This window comes from Ranitomeya variabilis, chromosome 4, assembly GCF_051348905.1.
Source record: "Ranitomeya variabilis isolate aRanVar5 chromosome 4, aRanVar5.hap1, whole genome shotgun sequence".
Lineage (NCBI taxonomy): Eukaryota > Metazoa > Chordata > Amphibia > Anura > Dendrobatidae > Ranitomeya > Ranitomeya variabilis.
In genome coordinates, this window is record NC_135235.1 from 266,292,775 (window position 1) to 266,313,944 (window position 21,170).

At 43.8% G+C, this 21,170-nt stretch overlaps 1 protein-coding gene across 1 annotated transcript in view; it reads left to right on the top strand.

The window, feature by feature from the left end:
* Positions 1-21,170, top strand: part of POU2AF1 (POU class 2 homeobox associating factor 1) — a 39,930-nt gene that overhangs the window by 17,013 nt on the left and 1,747 nt on the right. The window contains exons 2-4 of the mRNA XM_077257446.1: positions 19,456-19,586; positions 19,682-19,724; positions 19,824-20,104. Of these exons, the coding sequence (XP_077113561.1) occupies positions 19,456-19,586; positions 19,682-19,724; positions 19,824-20,104 (455 nt within the window). The remainder of the gene's footprint in view (positions 1-19,455; positions 19,587-19,681; positions 19,725-19,823; positions 20,105-21,170) is intronic.

The window sequence follows — 21,170 nt, forward strand, 5'->3', positions numbered from 1 at the left end:
CGGACGCGGCGATACTAAATATGTGTACTTTTATTGTTTTTTTATTTTTATTTAGCTAAAGGAATGTATTTATTGGAACAATATTTTTTTGTTATTATTATTTATTTAGGAATTTATTTTTTTTTTTACACATGTAATTTTTTTTTTTTTACATTTTTACTTTGCCCCAGGAGGGGGGGGGGGGGTCATCACAGTAAAGTGACAGATCGCTGATCTGACACTTTGCTGTGCACTGTGTCAGATCAGCGATCTGACATGCACAGCAGGGAGGCTTTCCGGCGCCTGCTCTGAGCAGGCGCTGTGAAGCCACCTCCCTGCAGGACCCGGATGCAGCCCCGCGGCCATTTTGGATCCGGGGCTTGCAGGGAGGAGACGCTTGGATAAAGGGGAGCACATCGCCTTGTACCGATCGTCTCAGGGAAGCACACTGAGCCCCCTCCCTGCGCGATGCTTCCCTGTACCGCCGGAACACAGGCGATCATGTTTGATTGCAGTGTGCTGGGGGTTAATGTGCCGGGGGCGGTCCGTGACCGCTCCTGGCACATAGTGCCGGATGTCAGCTGTGATAGTCAGCTGACACCCGGCCGTGATTGGCCGCGCTCCCCCCGTGAGCGTGGCCGATCGCGCTGGACGTACTATTCTGTCCTTGGGAACTAGGGCCCATCCCACATGGATGGAATAATACATCCAATGACAGAAAGGGGTTAAAGGGAGTCTCTCAGCAGGTTTTCACTCCCCCATCTGAGAGCAGCATGATGTAGGGCCAGAGACCCCGATTCCAGCAATGTGTCACTTACTGGGCTGCTTGCTGCAGTTTCAATAAGATCACGGTTTTATCTGCTGCAGATCTAGTAGAGCCCAAATGCTGAGCTCTGTGTAACCCCGCCCCCACCATTGATTGGCAGCTTTCTGTGTACCCTGCACATGGGTAGAAAGCTGAAAATCAGTGGTGGGGGCGGGGCAAGACTCCCTGACATGTTTACTGGTAAACTTCTGATGCACACAGAATGATCTCGGCAGCATATCACTTGTTTACACAGGATGATGAGCTGCCGAGAACTATAATTTTTTTAAAGTGCTTATAAGAGCTTAAAAATCAGTTCAGTTGATGAGTGAGCATGTTCCATATTTATTGGTTGACTGATTGTTCTATTTACATTGCTCGATTATTGAGAAATGATCATCAGGAACATTTGTTCACAATAATCGGCCGGTGTGGATGCACTTTAAAGGCTTTGTCCACGTTTTGGACATTATGTCACTTAAATATATGTATTGTGGGCTAAATAAACATTCTTGCAATTGGGTTTAATTAACATTTTGCATTCTTTGGATTTTACAAGCTCTTTTAGAGAGCAATGTCATAAATGTTGAGAAAAAAGTATAGCTCACCAATAGTGCCAAATGTCATCTTATTAGGAAAGGGATGACTACTTAGGGTTCTATCACAACCAAGATACACTATATTGTTATGGCAAAAAGTATAGGAAACAAGGTAAACATTGAATGGTGTACAACATCCATCCTCGTTGACCCCCAGTGTATAACATCTGGGCCCATTGCCCACCCCTCGTGTACTACATCTGGCCCCAAAGCCCCCAGATAAATAACACCCAGCCCCATAACCCCTGGTGAACATCATCCAGCCCCTCGTCCCCAATGTGTGACCTCAACTACCGTCTGCCTTTATTAACATGTGACAGATCGGCCGGTGGAGCTGAGCCCACTGATACCAGGGCGGTCCTGTAATAGGAGCCACTGGGGTAACAAGTCCGTCCATGACATTTCTTCCCCCTGGATCTTCTCCCATCACCTGTGAGTGATATTATTGAGAAGTGGAAGGAGCCACAGCAACTCAGCCACGAAGTGGAGACCCCATAACATTACATAGACAATTGTAGCTTCTGACTTTGTGGTAACAGTCTGGCAAAGGCCCTTTTCTGCTCCTCATTACTATGCCCAGTGCACAAGGTCCATGCAGACATGGTTGGAGGAGTTTGGTGTGGAACATCATGAGCTGCCCAGACCTCAACCCTAACTAGATTGGAGACTCTGAGCCCTGCCTCTCCCCAACATCAAGGACTAACCTGGACAATGTTCTTCTGGGTGAAGGTGCAAAAATTCCCACAGATTGGATATTAGAAAAAACTTTTTGACAGTGAGGGCGATCAATGAGCGGAACAGGCTGCCACGAGAGGTGGTGAGTTCTCCTTCAATGGAAGTCTTCAAACAGAAGTTGGACATACATCTGTCTGTGATGGTATAGTGAATCCTGCATTGACACGATGATCCTGGAGGTCCCTTCCAACTCTAACATTCTATGAGTCTATGACACCTCCAAAATCTTGTAGAAATCTTCCCCAGTAGAGCAGAAGCTGTTATTTCTTCAGAGGAGCCGGATCCATATTAATGTCAATAGATGCATATTAGAAGGCCATAAAGCTCCTGTAGGTGTAATGAGCCTCCCCAACCGCACACACCACACAAAAAAAATATTTCATTGCTACAGAAATCTTCTGTCCAGCTTCCATTTGCATATTGGATCTCAAATAGATGAACATTATGGTTTGGTGTCATACTCACCTATTCAAATTACAGTATAAAATTATGTATAGATGAGAAGCTCATCACTTCTATAGATATGACTGAAAAAAATTAATCATCCAATAACCCAGAAATTCAGCCAACATCCAAAAACTTAGGACGTACACTGCTGGTGCTACAAGTAAGTGTTTTGCTATCTCGCCCCAGTTCTTAATTCATAGTTGCATTGCTGAGTATTGATAGATAATGTCCTCGATGCTGCTACTGCTTCTAGTAAGTGTTTATCTAATTCTCATGCTGGATTCACAACTACACAGCTCAGTATTGATGTATCATGTCCTTCATGCTGCTATTGCTTCTAGTAAGAGTTATCTGTCTTATCCCAGTGCTGGATTCCAGCTACACTGCTCACTGCTGTTTTATAATGCTCTCCATGCTGCTGCTAGTAAGTTTTTTTGCTATCTCACTCCAGTTTTGTCTGCACAGCTACAATGCTGAGTATTGATGTATAATGTCCTTCATGCTTCTGCTGCTTCTAATAAGTGTTTATTTAACTTACTCTGGTGCTGTATTCATAACTACACTGCTCAGTATTGATGAATCACATCCTCCTTGCTGCTATTGATTCTAGTAAGAATTTTTCTATCTCATCCCACTTTTGGATTCCATCTCTATTGCTCACTGCTGCTGTATAATGCTCTCATACTACTGGTTCTACTAGTATTTTGCTATCTCACTCCAGTTCTGTATGCACAGTTACATTGCTGAGTATTAATGCATAATTTCCTCCATGGTGCTACTGCTTTTAATACATATTTATCTCACTCCTGTGTTGGATTCACAACTACATCGCTCAATATTGATATATCATGTCGTCTATGCTGCAATTTCTTGTAGTAAGAGTTTTGCGATCTCACTCCAGCTCTGTATTCACAGCTACATAGCTCAGTAAAGCTTTTAATGACCTCTGGCCTACTGATGATTCTCTGTGTTTTAATTAGAGATAAAGGAACAGGATCAACTATTTTCTGTGTGCTTTACATTGGAGATTTAAGAAAAACGTGAAACAAATGCAGAATACATGTCATGTAATATTCAAAATAGTGATATTACCCAGGTATATATACATGAATTTGAGAAGTCACCGCAAATGACAACTATTTGTTATATGCTGCTTTATTATCCTCAAACCTGCTTGATATGTTAGTGTGATGGTACAAGTTACAGTAACAATAACATAGCCGACTTCCTACTACTGTACAGAATACAACACCACAGTAAAAATGTCACCGACTGATATAATCTGCTGATGATAGGATTCTTTCGATGTCCTCATTTAGTACACAAGTTTACCAGTTACTGTAATTTTCTGAATTGTGTGGTTAAGGTGTTTGCTAAATTCATTTCTATGTGAGTAGACACTTTTCTTTCTCCTTAAAATGATTGAGTACAGGGATTTTCAAGGATTTTTGCACTGACAGACCCTCCCTAGGTTAAGTAATCAATATGTATGGAGCAGGAGTCCCATTTATAGGTACCCAACCAATCAGCAGAAGTAAAATACAGCGCCACTCCCCAGAGGTCCACCATCTCTTCTATGCGATCAGAAACAGAGACACAGGCATCCCATCAGGAATAAAATAGGACAAAATGAGCATGGCTGCCCCTTCAGTGGAAAAACACCATCACACATTAGTAGCCTACCCGGGGGTATCCCACTATTCTTATGCAATCACTGATAAAAGTGAAGTAATGGGACAGATCTAAACTGCAACCATGTTTTGGAATATCTATCTATCTATCTATTTATCATTATTATTATTATTATTTATTATTATAGCGCCATTTATTCCATGGCACTTTACATGTAAGGAGGATATACATAATTAAAAAAAAGTACAATAATCATAGACAATACGAGTCCTGACTGGTACAGGAGGAGAGAGGACCCTGCCCGCGAGGGCTCACAATCTACAAGGGATGGTCATGCAGCGGTTTGGTCGATCGGGTGGTTACTGCAGGTTGTAGGCTTGTTGGAAGAGGTAGGTCTTCAGGTTCTTTTTGAAGGTGAGAGTCTGATATGTTGGGGTAGAGAGTAAGGGGAATGCGCAAGAGAAATCTTGTATGCCAGTTGTAGAGGAGTGAGGAGAGGAGAAGGACGTCTGGAAGAGACGTAGGGGCCGAGCAGCCACGACCCCTGCGACCCCTGTAAAGAGAGATAATGTGAGGAGTTGAATAGTGGAGGAGCTTAGAGGGAAGGAGCACAGAGGAGGAAGAGGCTCAGCAGGGGAACAGCGGAAGGACACCCTCAGAGCCAGAGCGCAGAAACCTGGGACCGGGAGCCCGAGGTCGTGTTGTTCTCCAGGACACGCGACAGAACTGGAGGGCATAGGACTGTATGTCAATTGCCCGCATCAAGTCTGAGATGAAGCAGTAACCTTAGAGCCCAGGTCATGATAGAGACCCTATAAAACGGCTCACACTGCCTATCGTACAGACAACTGTCTTAGGACAAGAGAGAGGGGACTTTGCAACCGAGCTTCAAGCGGCAGGGATCTCGCCAACTAAAATAGCGCAAGTAGGAAAGGCTTACGGACCTCACCTGGGAGAGGGATCCCCTATTGCCTCCAAGCCGGCCGGACCACAGCTACCCTGCACTTGGTACCCTGGACTGACGACTGCTACCATCAGTAAACCAGGTAAAGACTGCAAACCTGTGTCCTTGTTCTTTGCCATACCATCCACCACACCATTGGTGCCCTACACTTGGCAAGCCCTGGGGACCCCGCTTCACGTGTGGGAAGCGTCACCATCTTGCTGCATACCATCACCCCAGAGGACCCCTTTAAGCAGTCTCGGTCCCCACTGACCAAACACCACAGGTGGCGTCACGAACAATAGACTTTATTCACAATAACCCTTAAAAGACCTTTCCCCTTTAAATTGGGCACCCAGGGCCACAGACCAGGTCGCAGCCACCGTGACATCCCCTTTAAGTACCTAACCCGGTACCGAGTACCCCACAGCCCATGCTCATAAACTTTTGAGCACAACTGTATTATTCCATCCCACACCATAATCCCGGTGTTAGGACCGGTGTGACGTTCCTTCATGAAGGTCTATTCATCACCTTACACCACGGCTCTTCCAGACTGTCATGTTGCAAAGCAAGATGGCAATGTAGGCTGTAATGGAGGTCTGGCCTCATCAGCGATAAGGCCGGATTTTGTCTTGGATGCAATGATAGCCAGAGGTTGGTCATCTTACTCTCTATATGATGTAACTATATGACTTGTTGTCATTGTGGATATTGCCTCAGTAACCATAAGACCAGCACCTGGAGAACAAACAGAAACAGGGTTCAATCAGAAACGGAATCCTCACAATTCAACCCCTTAAATGCTGCGGTAAATCAGAAGTGTGGCACCTAAGTAGTTAGACAGAGGGAGAAGGCTCCCTCTGTCAGCTCATCATCAGCTGTGGCAGTAACAAATATCCCCATGGCTGCCATGCTACATATCAGAATATTGTAGAATTATTATTTTTTTACTTATTTTTATTGTCCAAACGTTGTAAAACATAAAAGAGATCAAATGTAATATCACTGTAATCATACTAACCCAAAGAATAAAGTTATCATGTCCCTTATATGTCATATGAAGTATAGAAAAAAAGAAACTCAAAAGACAAAACAAAAACCTTTCATATCGACTGTGTTTTCCACCCTCTTGTCCCAAAATATTATACACTAGATGGTGGCCAGATTCTATCGCATCGGGTATTCTAGAATATGCATGTCCACGTAGTATATTGCCCAGTGACGTAGTATATTGCCCAGCCACGTAGTATATTGCCCAGTGACGTAGTATACAGCACAGAGCCACGTAGTATATTGCACAGCGACGTAGTATACAGCCACGTAGTATATTGCCCAGTTACGTAGTATATTGCACAGCCACGTAGTATACAGCCACGTAGTATATTGCCCAGTTACGTAGTATATTGCACAGCCACGTAGTATATTGCCCAGTTACGTAGCATATTGCCCAGTTATGTAGTATATTGCACAACCACGTAGTATATTGCCCAGTTACGTAGTATATTGCACAGCCACGTAGTATATTGCCCAGTTACGTAGTATATTGCCCAGTTACGTAGTATATTGCCCAGTTACGTGGTATATTGCCCAGTTACGTAGTATACAGCACAGAGCCACGTAGTATATTGCCCAGTTACGTAGTATACAGCCACGTAGTATATTGCCCAGTTACGTAGTATATTGCACAGCCACGTAGTATATTGCCCAGTTACGTAGTATATTGCCCAGTTATGTAGTATATTGCACAACCACGTAGTATATTGCCCAGTTACGTAGTATATTGCACAGCCACGTAGTATATTGCCCAGTTACGTAGTATATTGCCCAGTTACGTAGTATATTGCCCAGTTACGTGGTATATTGCCCAGTTACGTAGTATACAGCACAGAGCCACGTAGTATATTGCCCAGTTACGTAGTATACAGCACAGAGCCACGTAGTATATTGCACAGCGACGTAGTATACAGCCACGTAGTATATTGCCCAGTTACGTAGTATATTGCACAGCCACGTAGTATATTGCCCAGTTACGTAGTATATTGCCCAGTTACGTAGTATATTGCCCAGTTACGTAGTATATTGCACAGCCACGTAGTATATTGCCCAGTTACGTAGTATATTGCCCAGTTACGTAGTATATTGCCCAGTTACGTGGTATATTGCCCAGTTACGTGGTATATTGCCCAGTTACGTAGTATACAGCACAGAGCCACGTAGTATATTGCCCAGTTACATAGTATACAGCACAGAGCCACGTAGTATATTGCCCAGTTACATAGTATACAGCACAGAGCCACGTAGTATATTGCACAGCGACGTAGTATACAGCCACGTAGTATATTGCCCAGTTACGTAGTATATTGCACAGCCACGTAGTATATTGCCCAGTTACGTAGTATATTGCCCAGTTACGTAGTATATTGCCCAGTTACGTAGTATATTGCCCAGTGACGTAGTATATTGCCCAGTTACGTAGTATATTGCCCAGTTACGTAGTATATTGCCCAGTGACGTAGTATATTGCCCAGCCACGTAGTATATTGCCCAGTTACGTAGTCTATTGCCCAGTGACGTAGTATATTGCCCAGTGCCGTAGTATACAGCACAGAGCCACGTAGTATATTGCACAGCGACGTAGTATACAGCACAGAGCCACGTAGTATATTGCCCAGCCACGTAGTATATTGCCCAGCCACGTATGTCACAGGTTAAAAATAAAAAATAAACATAGGCAGCCTCAATAGTAAAAACTTGGTCACACAGGGTTAATAGCGGCGGTAACGGAGTGAGTTACTCGCGGCATAACGCGGTCCGTTACCACTGGCATTAACCCTGTGTGAGCGGTGACTGCGGGGAGTATGGAGCGGCCGCCGGGCAGTGACTGCAGGGGGAGTAGGGAGGGACTAATCGGACTGTGGCCGTCGCTGATTGGTCGCGGCAGCCATGACAGGCAGCTGGCGAGACCAATCAGCGAATGAATATCCGTGACGGAAGTTGCCGACAGAAAGACGGAAGTACCCCTTAGACAATTATATATATAGATTTTGTTTCAACACATTGATTTTACTCCAAAATGGGAGCATGAAAATGACTTGTCCTACTCTAGGTACCAGGGTGTTAATGTGCAGATAGGGGACAGTCAGCACGTTCGGCTGCAGCTCGTACAGATCACTCTTGTTTCTCGCGTCAGTTTCCCAGGAAGCTTTACCGCCTATTCATGAAACTTTCCACACCTACACACAAAAAATACGATCCTTTAGAAGATATCGATGTGTGCTGTGAGCACTCCTGTTCTGAATACTAAGAATTGGAAAATGAAAGCGGAGCTAATAATGCGGCAAGCACAGAACGTACGGCCGAGAGCGAGTGGTCTGCTTGTTCTAGGCTTGGGTGTAGCCCCACTGATGTCATCACGACTATAACCTCACATGTAATGTCATTTCCAGATACACTTTATGGAGAAGAGTATTGAGACAGAAATCATTATCACTTATTACTATCACTGAATTCAGATATTTTCATCTGGCCCCATTGCTCCCATGTATATCAACCGGCCACTCGCCCCCACTGAATAACATCTGGCCCTATTGTCCCTGTGCATAACATCTGGCCCCATTGCCCCCGTGTATACAGTAACAACTGGCCACCTGCCCCAAGTGACTAACATCTGGCCCCATTGCCCCCTGTATATAACAACCGGCCACCCGCCCCCAGTGAATAGCATCTGGCCCCATGGCCCCCATGTATAACATTCATCCAACCGCCCCCAGTGAATAACATCTGGCCCCATTGCCCCATGTATAACATCCGGCCACTCGCTCCCAGTGACTAACATCTGGCCCCATTGCCCCCTGTATATAACAACCGGCCACCCGCCCCCCAGTGAATAGCATCTGGCCCTATTGTCGCTGTGCATAACATCTGGCTACCCACCCCCAGTGAATAACCATTAGGTCCCATTGCCCCCATATATATCAACCAGCCACTTGCCCCCAGTGAATAGCATCTGGCCCCATGGCCCACATGTATAACATCCGTCCATCCGCCCCCAGTGAATAACATCTGGCCCCATTGCCCCGTGTATAACATCCGGCCACCCGCCCCCAGTGACTAACATCTGGCCCCATTGCCCCGTGTATAACATCTGGCCACCCACCCCCAGTGACTAACATCTGGCCTCATTTTCCACCCATATATAACAACCTGCCACCCACCCCAGTGAATAACATCTGGCCCCATTGCCCCTGTGTATAATATCCGGCCACCCGCCCCCAGTGAATAACATTAGGTTCCATTGCCCCATGTGTAACTTCCGGCCACCCGCCCCCAGTGAATAACATTAGGTCCCATTGCCCCAGTGTATAACATCTGGCCACCTGCCCCCAGTAAATAACATTAGGTCCCATTGCCCCCATGTATAACTTCCAGCCACCTGCCCCCAGTGAGTAACATTAGGTCCCATTGCCACCGTGTATAACAACCTGCCACCCGCCCCCAGTGAATAAAATCTGGACCCTCTGGTAGTAACACCAACAAACACTGCGTCCCCGCCGGGAGCTTCATGGCCGAATAGCTGCATGCAGCCGTACATCACCAAGCACAATGCCGAGTGTCGGATGGAGTGGTGTAAAGCCGCCACCACTGGACTCTGGAGAAGACGTGTTCTGTGCAGTGACGGATCGCACTTCTCTATCTGCGCCTGATGGAGGAGTCTGGGTTTGGTGATTCCAGGAGGACGTTGCCCGCTGACTGCATTGTGCCCCCCCTGTACAGATGGTGGAGGAGGATAACACTAAGGGCTGTTATCAGAGGGCGGCCTCGGACCCTTAGTTCCAGTGAAGAGAAATCTTAATCTTCAGCACAAGATATTGTGGACAACTGTGGCTTTAGCTTTGTGGGAACAGTTTGGGTTTCGCCCTTTTCTGCTCCCCATGACTGAGCCCAGTGCCCGAGGTCCATACAGACATGGAGGGGGGATCATGAGCGGCCGCACAGAGACTGGATCTCAGCCACATCCAATACCTATAATGGATACTATGAGCACGGCCTCCCCCAACATCAGGGTCTGACCCCACAAATTCCCACAGACTCCTCTAAAATCCAGTAGAAATCTTCCCCAGAAGAGCGGGCGCCGTTATATCTGCAGAGGAGTGAGTCCATATTAATATCTATGCATGTAGAATGGGAGGCAGAATGTGTAGGGGCACATTTCTCCATAGAATATACAGTGACAGTTAAGAGCGGTGGTACGAGCTGAGGGTCCACGCACGCTGTTCTATACAGACTTTCATTTGGTAATGGCATAGTTGTGAATCTCCTGCACTAACATCTCCCCAATCATCACCAGCAACATACCTAAGTTTTCACTATTTTCGATAAATGTGTCCCGGTGATATTGAGGACCCCAATGTGTGCAGGGACTGATGTGAACGTTGCTAATTTTCAGAATATGTTGGCGTTATATATTGAGTAAATGACATGATACTTTTCTTATGAGAATGTTAAAATCATTTTACGGTGCACCAATACGAATACCGCAAGTCTCCCCCGTATATGCCAGCCATGCACATAGGTAGAACTTGCACATTTTGGTAAAATCAGCAAACAACCTGCAGAAATGAGTAATGGGGATCGTCCCTTGTTGAAAGTGAAAAGTATTGACATACGGATGGTGGATTGCTGCAAAACTTGGATAGTGCTGCGCTTATCTGCTTTTGTAGCAAACATGCACAATTGGTCGATCAGAGCTTGCATGTTTTGGGAGATTGAGAGCTCTTTTGTGTCTATTGACTTTTAAAGGGAACCAGTCAGTACGTTTTTATACTGTATATGGCAGTAGTAGTATGGCTGTATACATGCTTGTTCCCCAATAAAAATGACACCATTTTTGTAGAGATCTGATATGCCAGTCATGAGAAATCTAGGATTAAAGCCATATGCAAATTAGCGGCACTGGGGGCGTGTCAGTGCACTTGGATGAAACAGACACGCCTCAGTGCACTGTCAGATTTGCATTTGGCTTCTACACTAGATTTCTTAGGACAGGAACATCGGATCTTTAGAAAAAAGGTGTCATTTTTATTGAGAGACAAGCGCCTACACGGCAGTGATACAATCATACTGTATAAAAAAAAAATTACTGAACAACTCTGCCAAAAATCACCTAATATTACCTAATTCTCAAATCAATAGACTAGAAAATGTTACGCACCTGTACTGGATCTGTGCCTTACTTCCCTCACTCCGAGCCGCTAGACTCTGTTGTCCTCCACGACGGGCTTTGCAGATGGCATTGGCGTGATCCCATGTGAGCATTTGTCTGAGCCTATATAAGGCTCACCAAGACACACACCTGTGGCTCTGTATAAAGACTTCAGTGTTGCTAGACTCTGGCTTGCTCTAGACGCCATGACCTGCTCAGCTGCTGTCTGCAGTCTCCTGGACATCTTCCGTCTGTCTGCAGTTCTTTCAACTCCACCTGCCTGCCTGCGGTCTCCTGACGTTTCCCTCCTACCTGCCTGCAGTTTCCTGCACTTCACCTGTATACCTTTGTCTCCTGACATCTACTTGTCTGTGGTTTCCTGCACTCCGTGCGGTCTCCTTATGTCTTCTGCCTGCATTCAGTTCCTTGTACTTCGCCTACTTGCCTGTGGTGTCGTAGATGTCTCCCGTCTGCCAGCAGATTCCTGCCAGTGGTCTCCTGTCCCTTTTCTGTCTGTCTCACCTATCTGCTGCACCAACGCCCATGGTCTGTGTGCCCACCTGGACCTTGGGCTTGGAGGTCCACCTGGTGAGCCTAACAGAAAACAAGCTACATTCTGTTCAGCTGCTTTCCATTAGTGCACCAAGTGGATGCAAGCTCCGGTGGCCCAGATTAGGACCATTAAAGTGACCTTTGCAATCAAACAGCTCCTTTATGTCTTTAAAAAGGACAGGGTAGAAATCCTAATATTTCCCATTTTTTGATGAAGTCATCTCATTCTCCTAGTGAGAATTGCAGAAAAACCACAACCAGATGTAATATGTTTCTAAATGATCTGTCCAATAAACACAAAACATCAAGAACTGAAAGTAACATATGCAGTAGCATAACCCGCACCATCCAAACCTGCAGCCTGAAAATGTCAGAGAAGCAGAAATGAAACTACAAAATTGTACTCGGCGGCGGCTGATGTACACACTGCAGGCTTGTAAGGAGGCTGGATAGAAATGATCGACCTTACTTCTCTAATGTCGTCCATTTTATATACCATGGGGCCCTGGGTAACAATCAAACTGCAGGCAGGATTCTCTCTCTTCACATATTTAGGCAGTAGATTACAGAGGTTCTCGAGGGGGAAATAATGTATCACTAGGATAGTAGTACAACTGCTGGGACTGGCACCAATCAGCAGATAGGACATTTTTTGTCCTCTTTACAAGGACGACCACCCAAACGTCGCTCCATTTATTCTTTATGGGGCTGCCGGAAAAATCCGAATGCAATGCCTGGTGTCCCCATAGGGAATAAATGGCGTGGTGGTCAAGCGTGTGCATTGCCACTCCATTCTAACCGGTAGCACATAAATTGGCCAATTCATGTGTATCTGGTAGCCACGATAAGGCATTTCTCGTATACCCGGGACTAGCAATGCTTTTCCTCAGGGCCTGGGCCCTGATATACGAGAAATGCCTTATGCGCTAAACTTTCTCAATTTTTTATATTTCTAGTGCAGTAAGGCAATTCAATTTCATGTTTCATATTTGCAAGTTTTGGCGCTACAGTATGCTGCCTTTTTTGTTTGAGTGCATATGAGTTGGTGACTAGGTTCAGCACCTGTTCACACTTAGTCTATGCTTGGATGGGATGGTCAGTTTTCTGAAATTTTTAACCCCTTCAGCAGTGGCGTACCTAGAGTCTAATGGTCCCCAGTGTCAGATTTGGACCCCCCATACTGGTATTTATATAGAAAGTATATAGTACATTCGTAGACATTCATTACATGTGGAGAAAAGGCAGTTTAGACATGAGTATATAGGAAAGGGTTCTTTGCAGTTACAGCCTAGCCAAAGTATGGAATGCACTAACCCAAGAGGTTGTAATGACAGGTACAAGGGCACTTTCATTTAGGAAAGTGTTGAACGCTTATCTATAAGCAAATCCTAAAGAGAGTTATAAGTTGATCCAGAGAGGTTGAATGTTTTTCACTCCTTGTATCTTATTTCCCCCAATGTAACTGCATTATGTGCAGAAATTATGCGGAGGAAACCGCTTTAAGGTGAAATTGTAATAATCAGAGAACACAGAAGCGGTTGGAGCTATGTTTGTTCATTTTCTAACAAGCAGACGATTTGTTCTATATTCACATTCTTTGGGGTGAGCCAAAAATTTGAAGGACTGTACAGCAGAAAAGTCAATATTTGTTCCTGGCATTAGAACTTGGCAACAAAGTATAAAAAAAAAGTGTCAGAAATATTTACCATAGTGAATAAAGTGAAGGCAGGTAACCAGAATAAGTAAGCTGAACTCACAACCAAAACTATCTTCAGATGAAATGTAGCCACAAAATGACTACTCTGAGTCCAATCTGGTTATAAAGAGATTTTTTAGTACGTTTGTTACTAAGGATTTCATATATTGTGACAGTATAAGGTCTGTTTTAGGTGATTTTCTCAGAATAAGCTGTTGTGTGTATGTACATGAGGAATAACACAATTTCTGGCCATTATATGAACAGTATACTACATTTTCAGCAGTTTTCTCTTCTGCGGGCACCTTATCTAATTTTAAGTTGTCTTTGAGCTAGTACGTATAGACTGAAAGCTGTAATGTATCTTATGCAGCGGACACACAAACATGAGGGGTTCCTGCTCTCCTATCGCTTTGTAGTATATGTTTGGAAGCTAAAGCAGCAGCATGAGCTATATAATACAGCAGTACTGAGCGTGTAGCTGTGAATCCATAGCTGGGGTGGGATAAACACTTATTAGAAAACAGCAGTATGAAAGACATTAAGCAGCAGTACTGAGTTGTGTAGCTTTGAATTCACAGTTGGAGTAAGAAACAATTATTAAAAAGCAGCAGCATGTGAGACATTAAACAGCAGTACTGAGCAGTGTAGCTGTGAATCCAGAACTGGGATGAGATAAATACATATTAGAAAGCAGAAGCATGGGAGACATTATGCAGCAGTACTGAGTAGCATAGCTGTGAATCCAGAGCTGGGCTGAGATAAACACTTATAACTGAGCATCAGCATGGAAGATATTATGCAGCAATATTGAGCAGTGTAGCTATGAATTCACAGCTGGAATGGGAGAAAGACTTATTAGAAAACAACAGCATGGAGGGTATTATACAACAGCACTCAACAGTGTAGCTGTAAGTCCACATATAGGGTGGGATAAACACTTATGAGAAAGCAACAGCATGGAGGGTATTATACGGCAGTACTGGGCAGTGTAGCTATGAATCCACAGCAAGTGTGGGATAAACACTTATTAGAAAACAGCGGCATGCAAGACACAACTCAGCAGTACTGAGCACTATTCCTGTGAATGCACAGCTCGGGTAGGATAACCACTTATTAGAAAACAGCAGCATGGAAGATATTATGCCGCAGTACTGAGGAGTGTAGCTGTGAATCCAGAGCTGGGTGGGATAAACACTGTTCCTCTCTCTCTGGATGCTCATCCCTTCTCCTTCGTCTCACTAGATTTTAGCAGATTTTCAGAGTAAATAATGAGTTTAAGAAGCAGGAGGAGAAGTGGCTCTTAAGTGAAGAAAGAAGCCAATGCATGAGGAAAACATTAGCCATCATGTAACATGCATTTCCAAAAGACCAGTAACAGATGCATGTTTTAAATGCATGTATTATTTGGGCCTAAAAATTATTTTTGAAATTGAGTTTCACTGCATCATGCATGTATTTAATCCCCATCTGTTAAGTCTGACTATATACTGTGTTGCACTGATTTAACCAGCTTGCTGCAATACAGATCTACTGTGTAAAGTGCAGTGTAAAGCAATAAATCTTTTCTTAGTGAATAGTCTCGGTGGGTTGCGTGCTACAGCTGTGGTTGTCCTCTCATGGTGTATTTGTTCTTTGCAGGAATGTTGGGGAGGAAAGGTGTCAATCCTTTGGCTTTGTACTGTTAGAACTAACATGTTCTTTTCATCTGTAGATAAGGTGCAGATTGTAGTTCTCACTTCATTTCCTGTGACGCAGTGTGAAAATATGAATTTGTAGTTGTGCATTTTGCAAATGCATGAAAAGATCCCAAAAAGAGGCATTCATTGGCAGGCAACAGGTAGAAAGGGCACATGCCTTTGGATTATTCAATGATGCCATAGAAGTCAGATGTTGCACAACAGCAACAAGAGGAATGGAACTGGAACCATTGGAACTGATGAAGCAGAGCAGAATCATGCCACCGCTCAACCATGCAATCCAGACGTAGCAGAGTTGGGTTCTTCGTGGAACAAAAGGATTGTCTTCAAGGTGAGGAATATGGTGTTTTATTATTTTTTATTTTACAGTAGTAAATGGGTAAAAGAGGGTGGGTAGTGTTTATTTCAAATAAAAGCATTTGTGTCCTTATTTCAATTAAAGGAATTTACTCTCTGTGTGTCTTTTTTTACATTTGACTATTGGGTTAGTAATGGGGGTATCTTATAGACGCCTCTCTATTATTAACCCTGGGCTTAATGTCAGCGGCCATCAAACAGCTGTAAAATCCCAAACCTATTACCCCACTTGCCACTGCACCAGGGCAAGTGGGAAGAATGGAGACTAAGCACCAGATTAAGCCAGTCCAGGTGCAATTCGTATCCGTATTTCCATGTATAACATATGTGTGACATCCATGTGCTATCCACGTGCTGCATCAGTGTGACACGTACCCATGCCTGGGAAAAGGCAGTAAAGTTCGCGCTGGGAGCCTTTTATGGCTATTGGCCCCTTCCCAGAATATTAATACCAGCCCCCAGCTGTCTGCTTTCCCTCAGCTGGTTGGGAAAACTAAGGGGGAACCTGCAATTATTTTTTCATTTATTTATTTAATATGCACGATACACAGTTGGTGGTGCAGATTACAAGTCTCATCAGCATCGCCTGTTCTGGTTGATCGCAGGGAGACCTGGCGACGATGATGAGAGCTACATTCAGTACATGGCACCTGGGAACAACGGCACCTGTACTGCTTTTCTCAGGTGCTGGTACATGTCACAATGATAACACACAGATGTCATCCGTGTGTCATCGGTGTGAACGTGTCCGGGACATATTGCGGATTGTGCTGCCGACAAAAAAAATGGACATGTCAACGTGTTTTGCAAACGGACACACGGTCTGTCGACTCACACTGACATGTGCATAGATGCATAGATTTGAATGGGTCTAGGTATGTAAGTGTCTCCGGTACGCGTGGACACTGTCACCACACGTACCAGAGACACTGACGCGTGAAAGAGGACTAATGTGTATGGTGGCCTTAGTTTACAATAGATGCCCACCACATTATTGTCATCATGTGAGTAAGTAGGAAAAAGTATGTCTACGGCACAGCTGCCCCCCATTTCCTAGGAGAAAATGCACAATGCCCCCCAACTTGCCAGCCCACTCTAGGTAGCTGCATATCCACATAATCCAGTATTTCTGCACCTGAACATAGGTGAAACCAGGTTTATTGAGACTTGGATTTCATGGGAGATTTGGGGATAATATTCTTGGAGGGTTGGGGTATCACGCTGACACTAATGGGGCACAGCTTACACTTCTGCTGCTTTTTATACGACATTATTTCCCTTAGGAGCCCAAAACACCGTGTTCTGCCCTGTACAGCACTGCGGCGTGCAGTGTGATAACTTTTATATATCTTTTTATGATGGACGTTACATCTTTACACCTATGCCAATTTGCATCTTTAATGTTTTTGCACTGGAGGAATGTTCCATTTCCCGGATATTCGGGACTTGTGGTCTTCTGCAGGGCTGTACTCTTTGCACACAGCATTGTACTTTGCTGGAGCATTTTACCACTTCACTGACTAATTTCACGTAACCACATTTTGCATAAGTCACCTTTACTCCAAAGTAAATAACCTATGGCTCGTATACTCCCTTTACCTTCGAAGACAATAAGTAACACTCCACCTGCACATTACCTTTATATTGCCGTGCTATTTACACTTGTAACCTTGGTTTACGGAGCTTGAACTGCGATTCTACAAAAATCTGTCCGTCATTATGGTATCGTTTATTTGTTCTTTCTGTTAGCACAATTTTTTATATGAATAGTATTGAACCGCCGGAAAAGGATGCGTGTGGAAACAATGGGGGCAGGGAGAACCAAATCCATTTGAGCCTAATTTTACAGAAAAGTTTGGATCCGATTTTTTGGGTGAGTCGCTTTGGGCGCCCTTTGGCTGGATTATTGTAGAACAGGAAGGATTTTGTTGTGATGTGAAACGACATCGAATAACGACTAGTCCATACTATGAAGAGACTGCACCAGTGATTGGATAGAAGATTTGACCGGAATGGGTAGCACGGTTGGAAAATAATTGATTTGTATCGAATATATTTGATGCCAATTTGTGCGAATATTCCAAATTCACATTTTGGCAAATTTTTCATCCTTATTTAGGGGCTGGTGAAGACAAAATAATTTCATATCACGAGTATTTGAGTGATCAGACTACACAAAGCAACACGAATAAGCAGAGCTGAGTTTGGCACAGAGTCCTAGGCAGCGCTGGCACACCGGTTAGGCACAATTACCAAGTGATATAGCAGAGCAAAGTTTGTCATAAAGTCCAGGCAGAGCTAATCAATGCTGTAGCAGTGTTACCCAAACATATGGATCCAAGGGGGTAACGTTTCTCCTTGAGGAGAGTGGCATGTCCAGCCTGCCATGCCAATCCTTGTAATGCTCTTTTGGGAAATTAAATCTGAAAATTGTCTCTTCAGAGAAGATTAGAAATCTAGTGTTCTAGTCCTCTTCCTCTCTGAAGAGACAATTTTCAGATTTAATTTCCCAGAAGAGCATTACAAGGATTAAAAGTCTCCTCATTTTGAGCATGGCAGGCTTGACCTGCAACTCTTCGCAAGGAGAAATGTTACCCCTTGGATCCCGGTCAGATACCTCTCACACAGCCAAATCAGATCTTACACTTTGCACTGACGAGGGGCAGTTTCCGAAACCGTGTCTGCAAATTGAGATTATGGTTTGACTTTTATTCTAAGTCATGTGGCAAGGCTCATTAAAGGGTCGACATTGACTTTTAGGATTGCTACTTCCAATAGGTGGCATTAGAGTTGTAGTCCTCTTCGTCATTGAAGAGTCAATTTTCCCCCAAAGATATAGCATGATTAGATTTGTCACAGAGTTAAGGCAGATCTGGCCAGTGGTGTGATAGAGATACACAATGATATTTCAGAGCTAGATTTGTCACAGAATTAAGGCAGATCTAGCCAGCAATGTAGTAGAGATACACAATGATATACCAGAGCTAGATTTGTCACAGAGTTAAGGTAGATCTAGCCAGCAATGTAGTAGAGATACACAATGATATACCAGAGCTAGGTTTGTCACAGAGTTAAGGCAGATCTAGCGACAGTGTAGTAGAGAAAGCCAATGATATACCAGAGCTAGCTTTGTCACAGAGTTAAGGAGATCTAGCCAGCAGTGTAGCAGAGACAGCCAATGATATACCATAGCTAGGTTTGTCACAGAGTTAAGGGAGATCTGGCAACAGTGTAGTAGAGAAAGCTAATGATATACCAGAGCTAGGTTTCTCACAGAATTAAGGCAGATCTAGCCAGCAATGTAGTAGAGATACCCAATGATATACCAGAGCTAGCTTTGTCACAGAGTTAAGGCAGATCTAGCCAGCAATGTAGTAGAGATACCCAATGATATACCAGAGCTAGCTTTGTCACGGAGTTAAGGCAGATCTAGCCAGTAGTGTAGCAGAGATAGCCAATTATATACCAGAGCTAGATTTGTCACAGAATTTAAGCAGATCTAGCCAGCAGTGTAGCAGAGATAGCTAATGATATACCAGAGCTAGATTTGTCACAGAATTAAAGCAGATCTAGCCAGCAGTGTAGTAGAGATACCCAATGATATACCATACCAGAGCTAGGTTTGTCACAGAGTTAAGGCAGATCTGGCCAGCGAGCGGTGTATTAGAGATACCCAATGATATGGACAGTGTAGTCTGTTACCTGTGGACACATATATTTGCGTGGGAACTGGTAAACGCAAATATTTTTAATAAAGCAAAGGATTCAACATGACTTAACTAATATCGTCTTTTTTTTCTTGTAGCTGGGACTTCAGATCAGCATCTACTTCACCAAAACCGACCATACCTTGGTGTGCGGGTCAAAGAACCCGTCAAAGAACTTTTGAAAAGAAAGAGGGGGAAATTAGCAGGAACCAACTCCATAACACCCATGGTAAGGTGACTCAATATATCAATGTAACTCTTCATCCATTCCCCATTTAGGCTCTGTTATAGGCTAAGGCTACATCTTGGATCCTTTGTTTTTAGGTGCCCGCGTCTTACCAGACTCTTCCCACCTACACGTCAGTAGGTAATCATTCATAGTAATGGATTCTTTTGAATACTATAGTCATTTATACTAAATGTCAGCCTTCTGTAACTACGGTATGTCATTGTGGTTTATCACTAGTCTCGAACACAACTGAACTTCCGTACGTTGATTTGGATGCTGCAGCCTCACTACTACCTATCCAAGATGAAGGCACGTTCTACACCGGATGGATTTCTCAGCCGTCCTCCTTTCAGCCTATAACCCAGTGGACGGCGTGCCCAGAGTACATCTCACACGAAACGATCAGCTGCCCTTACACAGGGGATATGTATGTCCAGCCGATGTGTCAGGGCTACACCGTGGTGGGTCCACCTTCAGTCTTGACATACACCTCACAACCTCTGCTAACTAATTTCACAGTAAGTCAAACTTTATTTAAAGTATATTATTTGATCTATTTCACACTGCAAAAATGGGATTTAAAGGGAATGATTCCCATCTTTATAAATAGGTATAGTCAGATAGGGCTCGTAAGTACAAACACTTTTGCAATTTACTGCTTCTTAAAATTTTCAGCCGATCTTGAGCTTTTAACACTTTTGTTTTGCTTATAGCTCGTTGCCTTGGAGACAGACCACCACAGCTAGACAGCAGAACATGTGCAGTGCTTACAAGCTCTTTTCTTTGAGCTCGTAAGCAGTAATTTGAAGCCAGACAGAATCATTAGTCCTGGGCAGCTTCAGCCCAGTTACTGCGGTACTTATAATCTAGACAGCTGGGGTGGTCAGTCTCCTAGGCAACCAACTGTAAACAAAAGAAAAGTATTACTATTTCAAGAATGCTGCAAATTTTAATATGCAGTAAATTACAAAAATGCTTGTTTTTACAAACCCGAATTAACAGTTAAACAAGAAATAAATAAATAAATAGATACATAGGGATATTTTAAAAATTTGGAATTTTATGATTATAGAGATAAACATTTTAATATATTTTATGGATATTTATTTGTAAAGGATTGGAAAAGGGACTTGATTTAATTAATTGGCTTTTTAGTATTTTTTTTTATTTAAAAGCCTTTTTTTTCACTTTTTATAGTGCCCCTGAGGGACCCGCGATTACTTGAATAAAAAAAGTTCTGCAGCATTTTGTGATTAGCTACTATTAGGTGTACCAAGATGGCCGACCCAAGAACTTTCAATAGTAACCCAGCTAGAATCTTGTGTGTGGGTCAATGGGGTAACAGAGGCTCCCTAGTGGGTAAAATTGGCTCGGACAGAGCTGATGCTGATTGTGTCAGTTACAGGCGGGTGACAGCGGTGTAATGTAATCACTATCCGCTATCTCATGAGTCAGACATCGGCATCTGAAATGTCATACATGAACGTCACATTTTGGAAAGGTGGTCCCTGCTGGTATTGTAGGGATGATGTCCCATCCACTATTCATGTGACAGCTGCAGCCAATCACTGGCCTCAGCAGTCA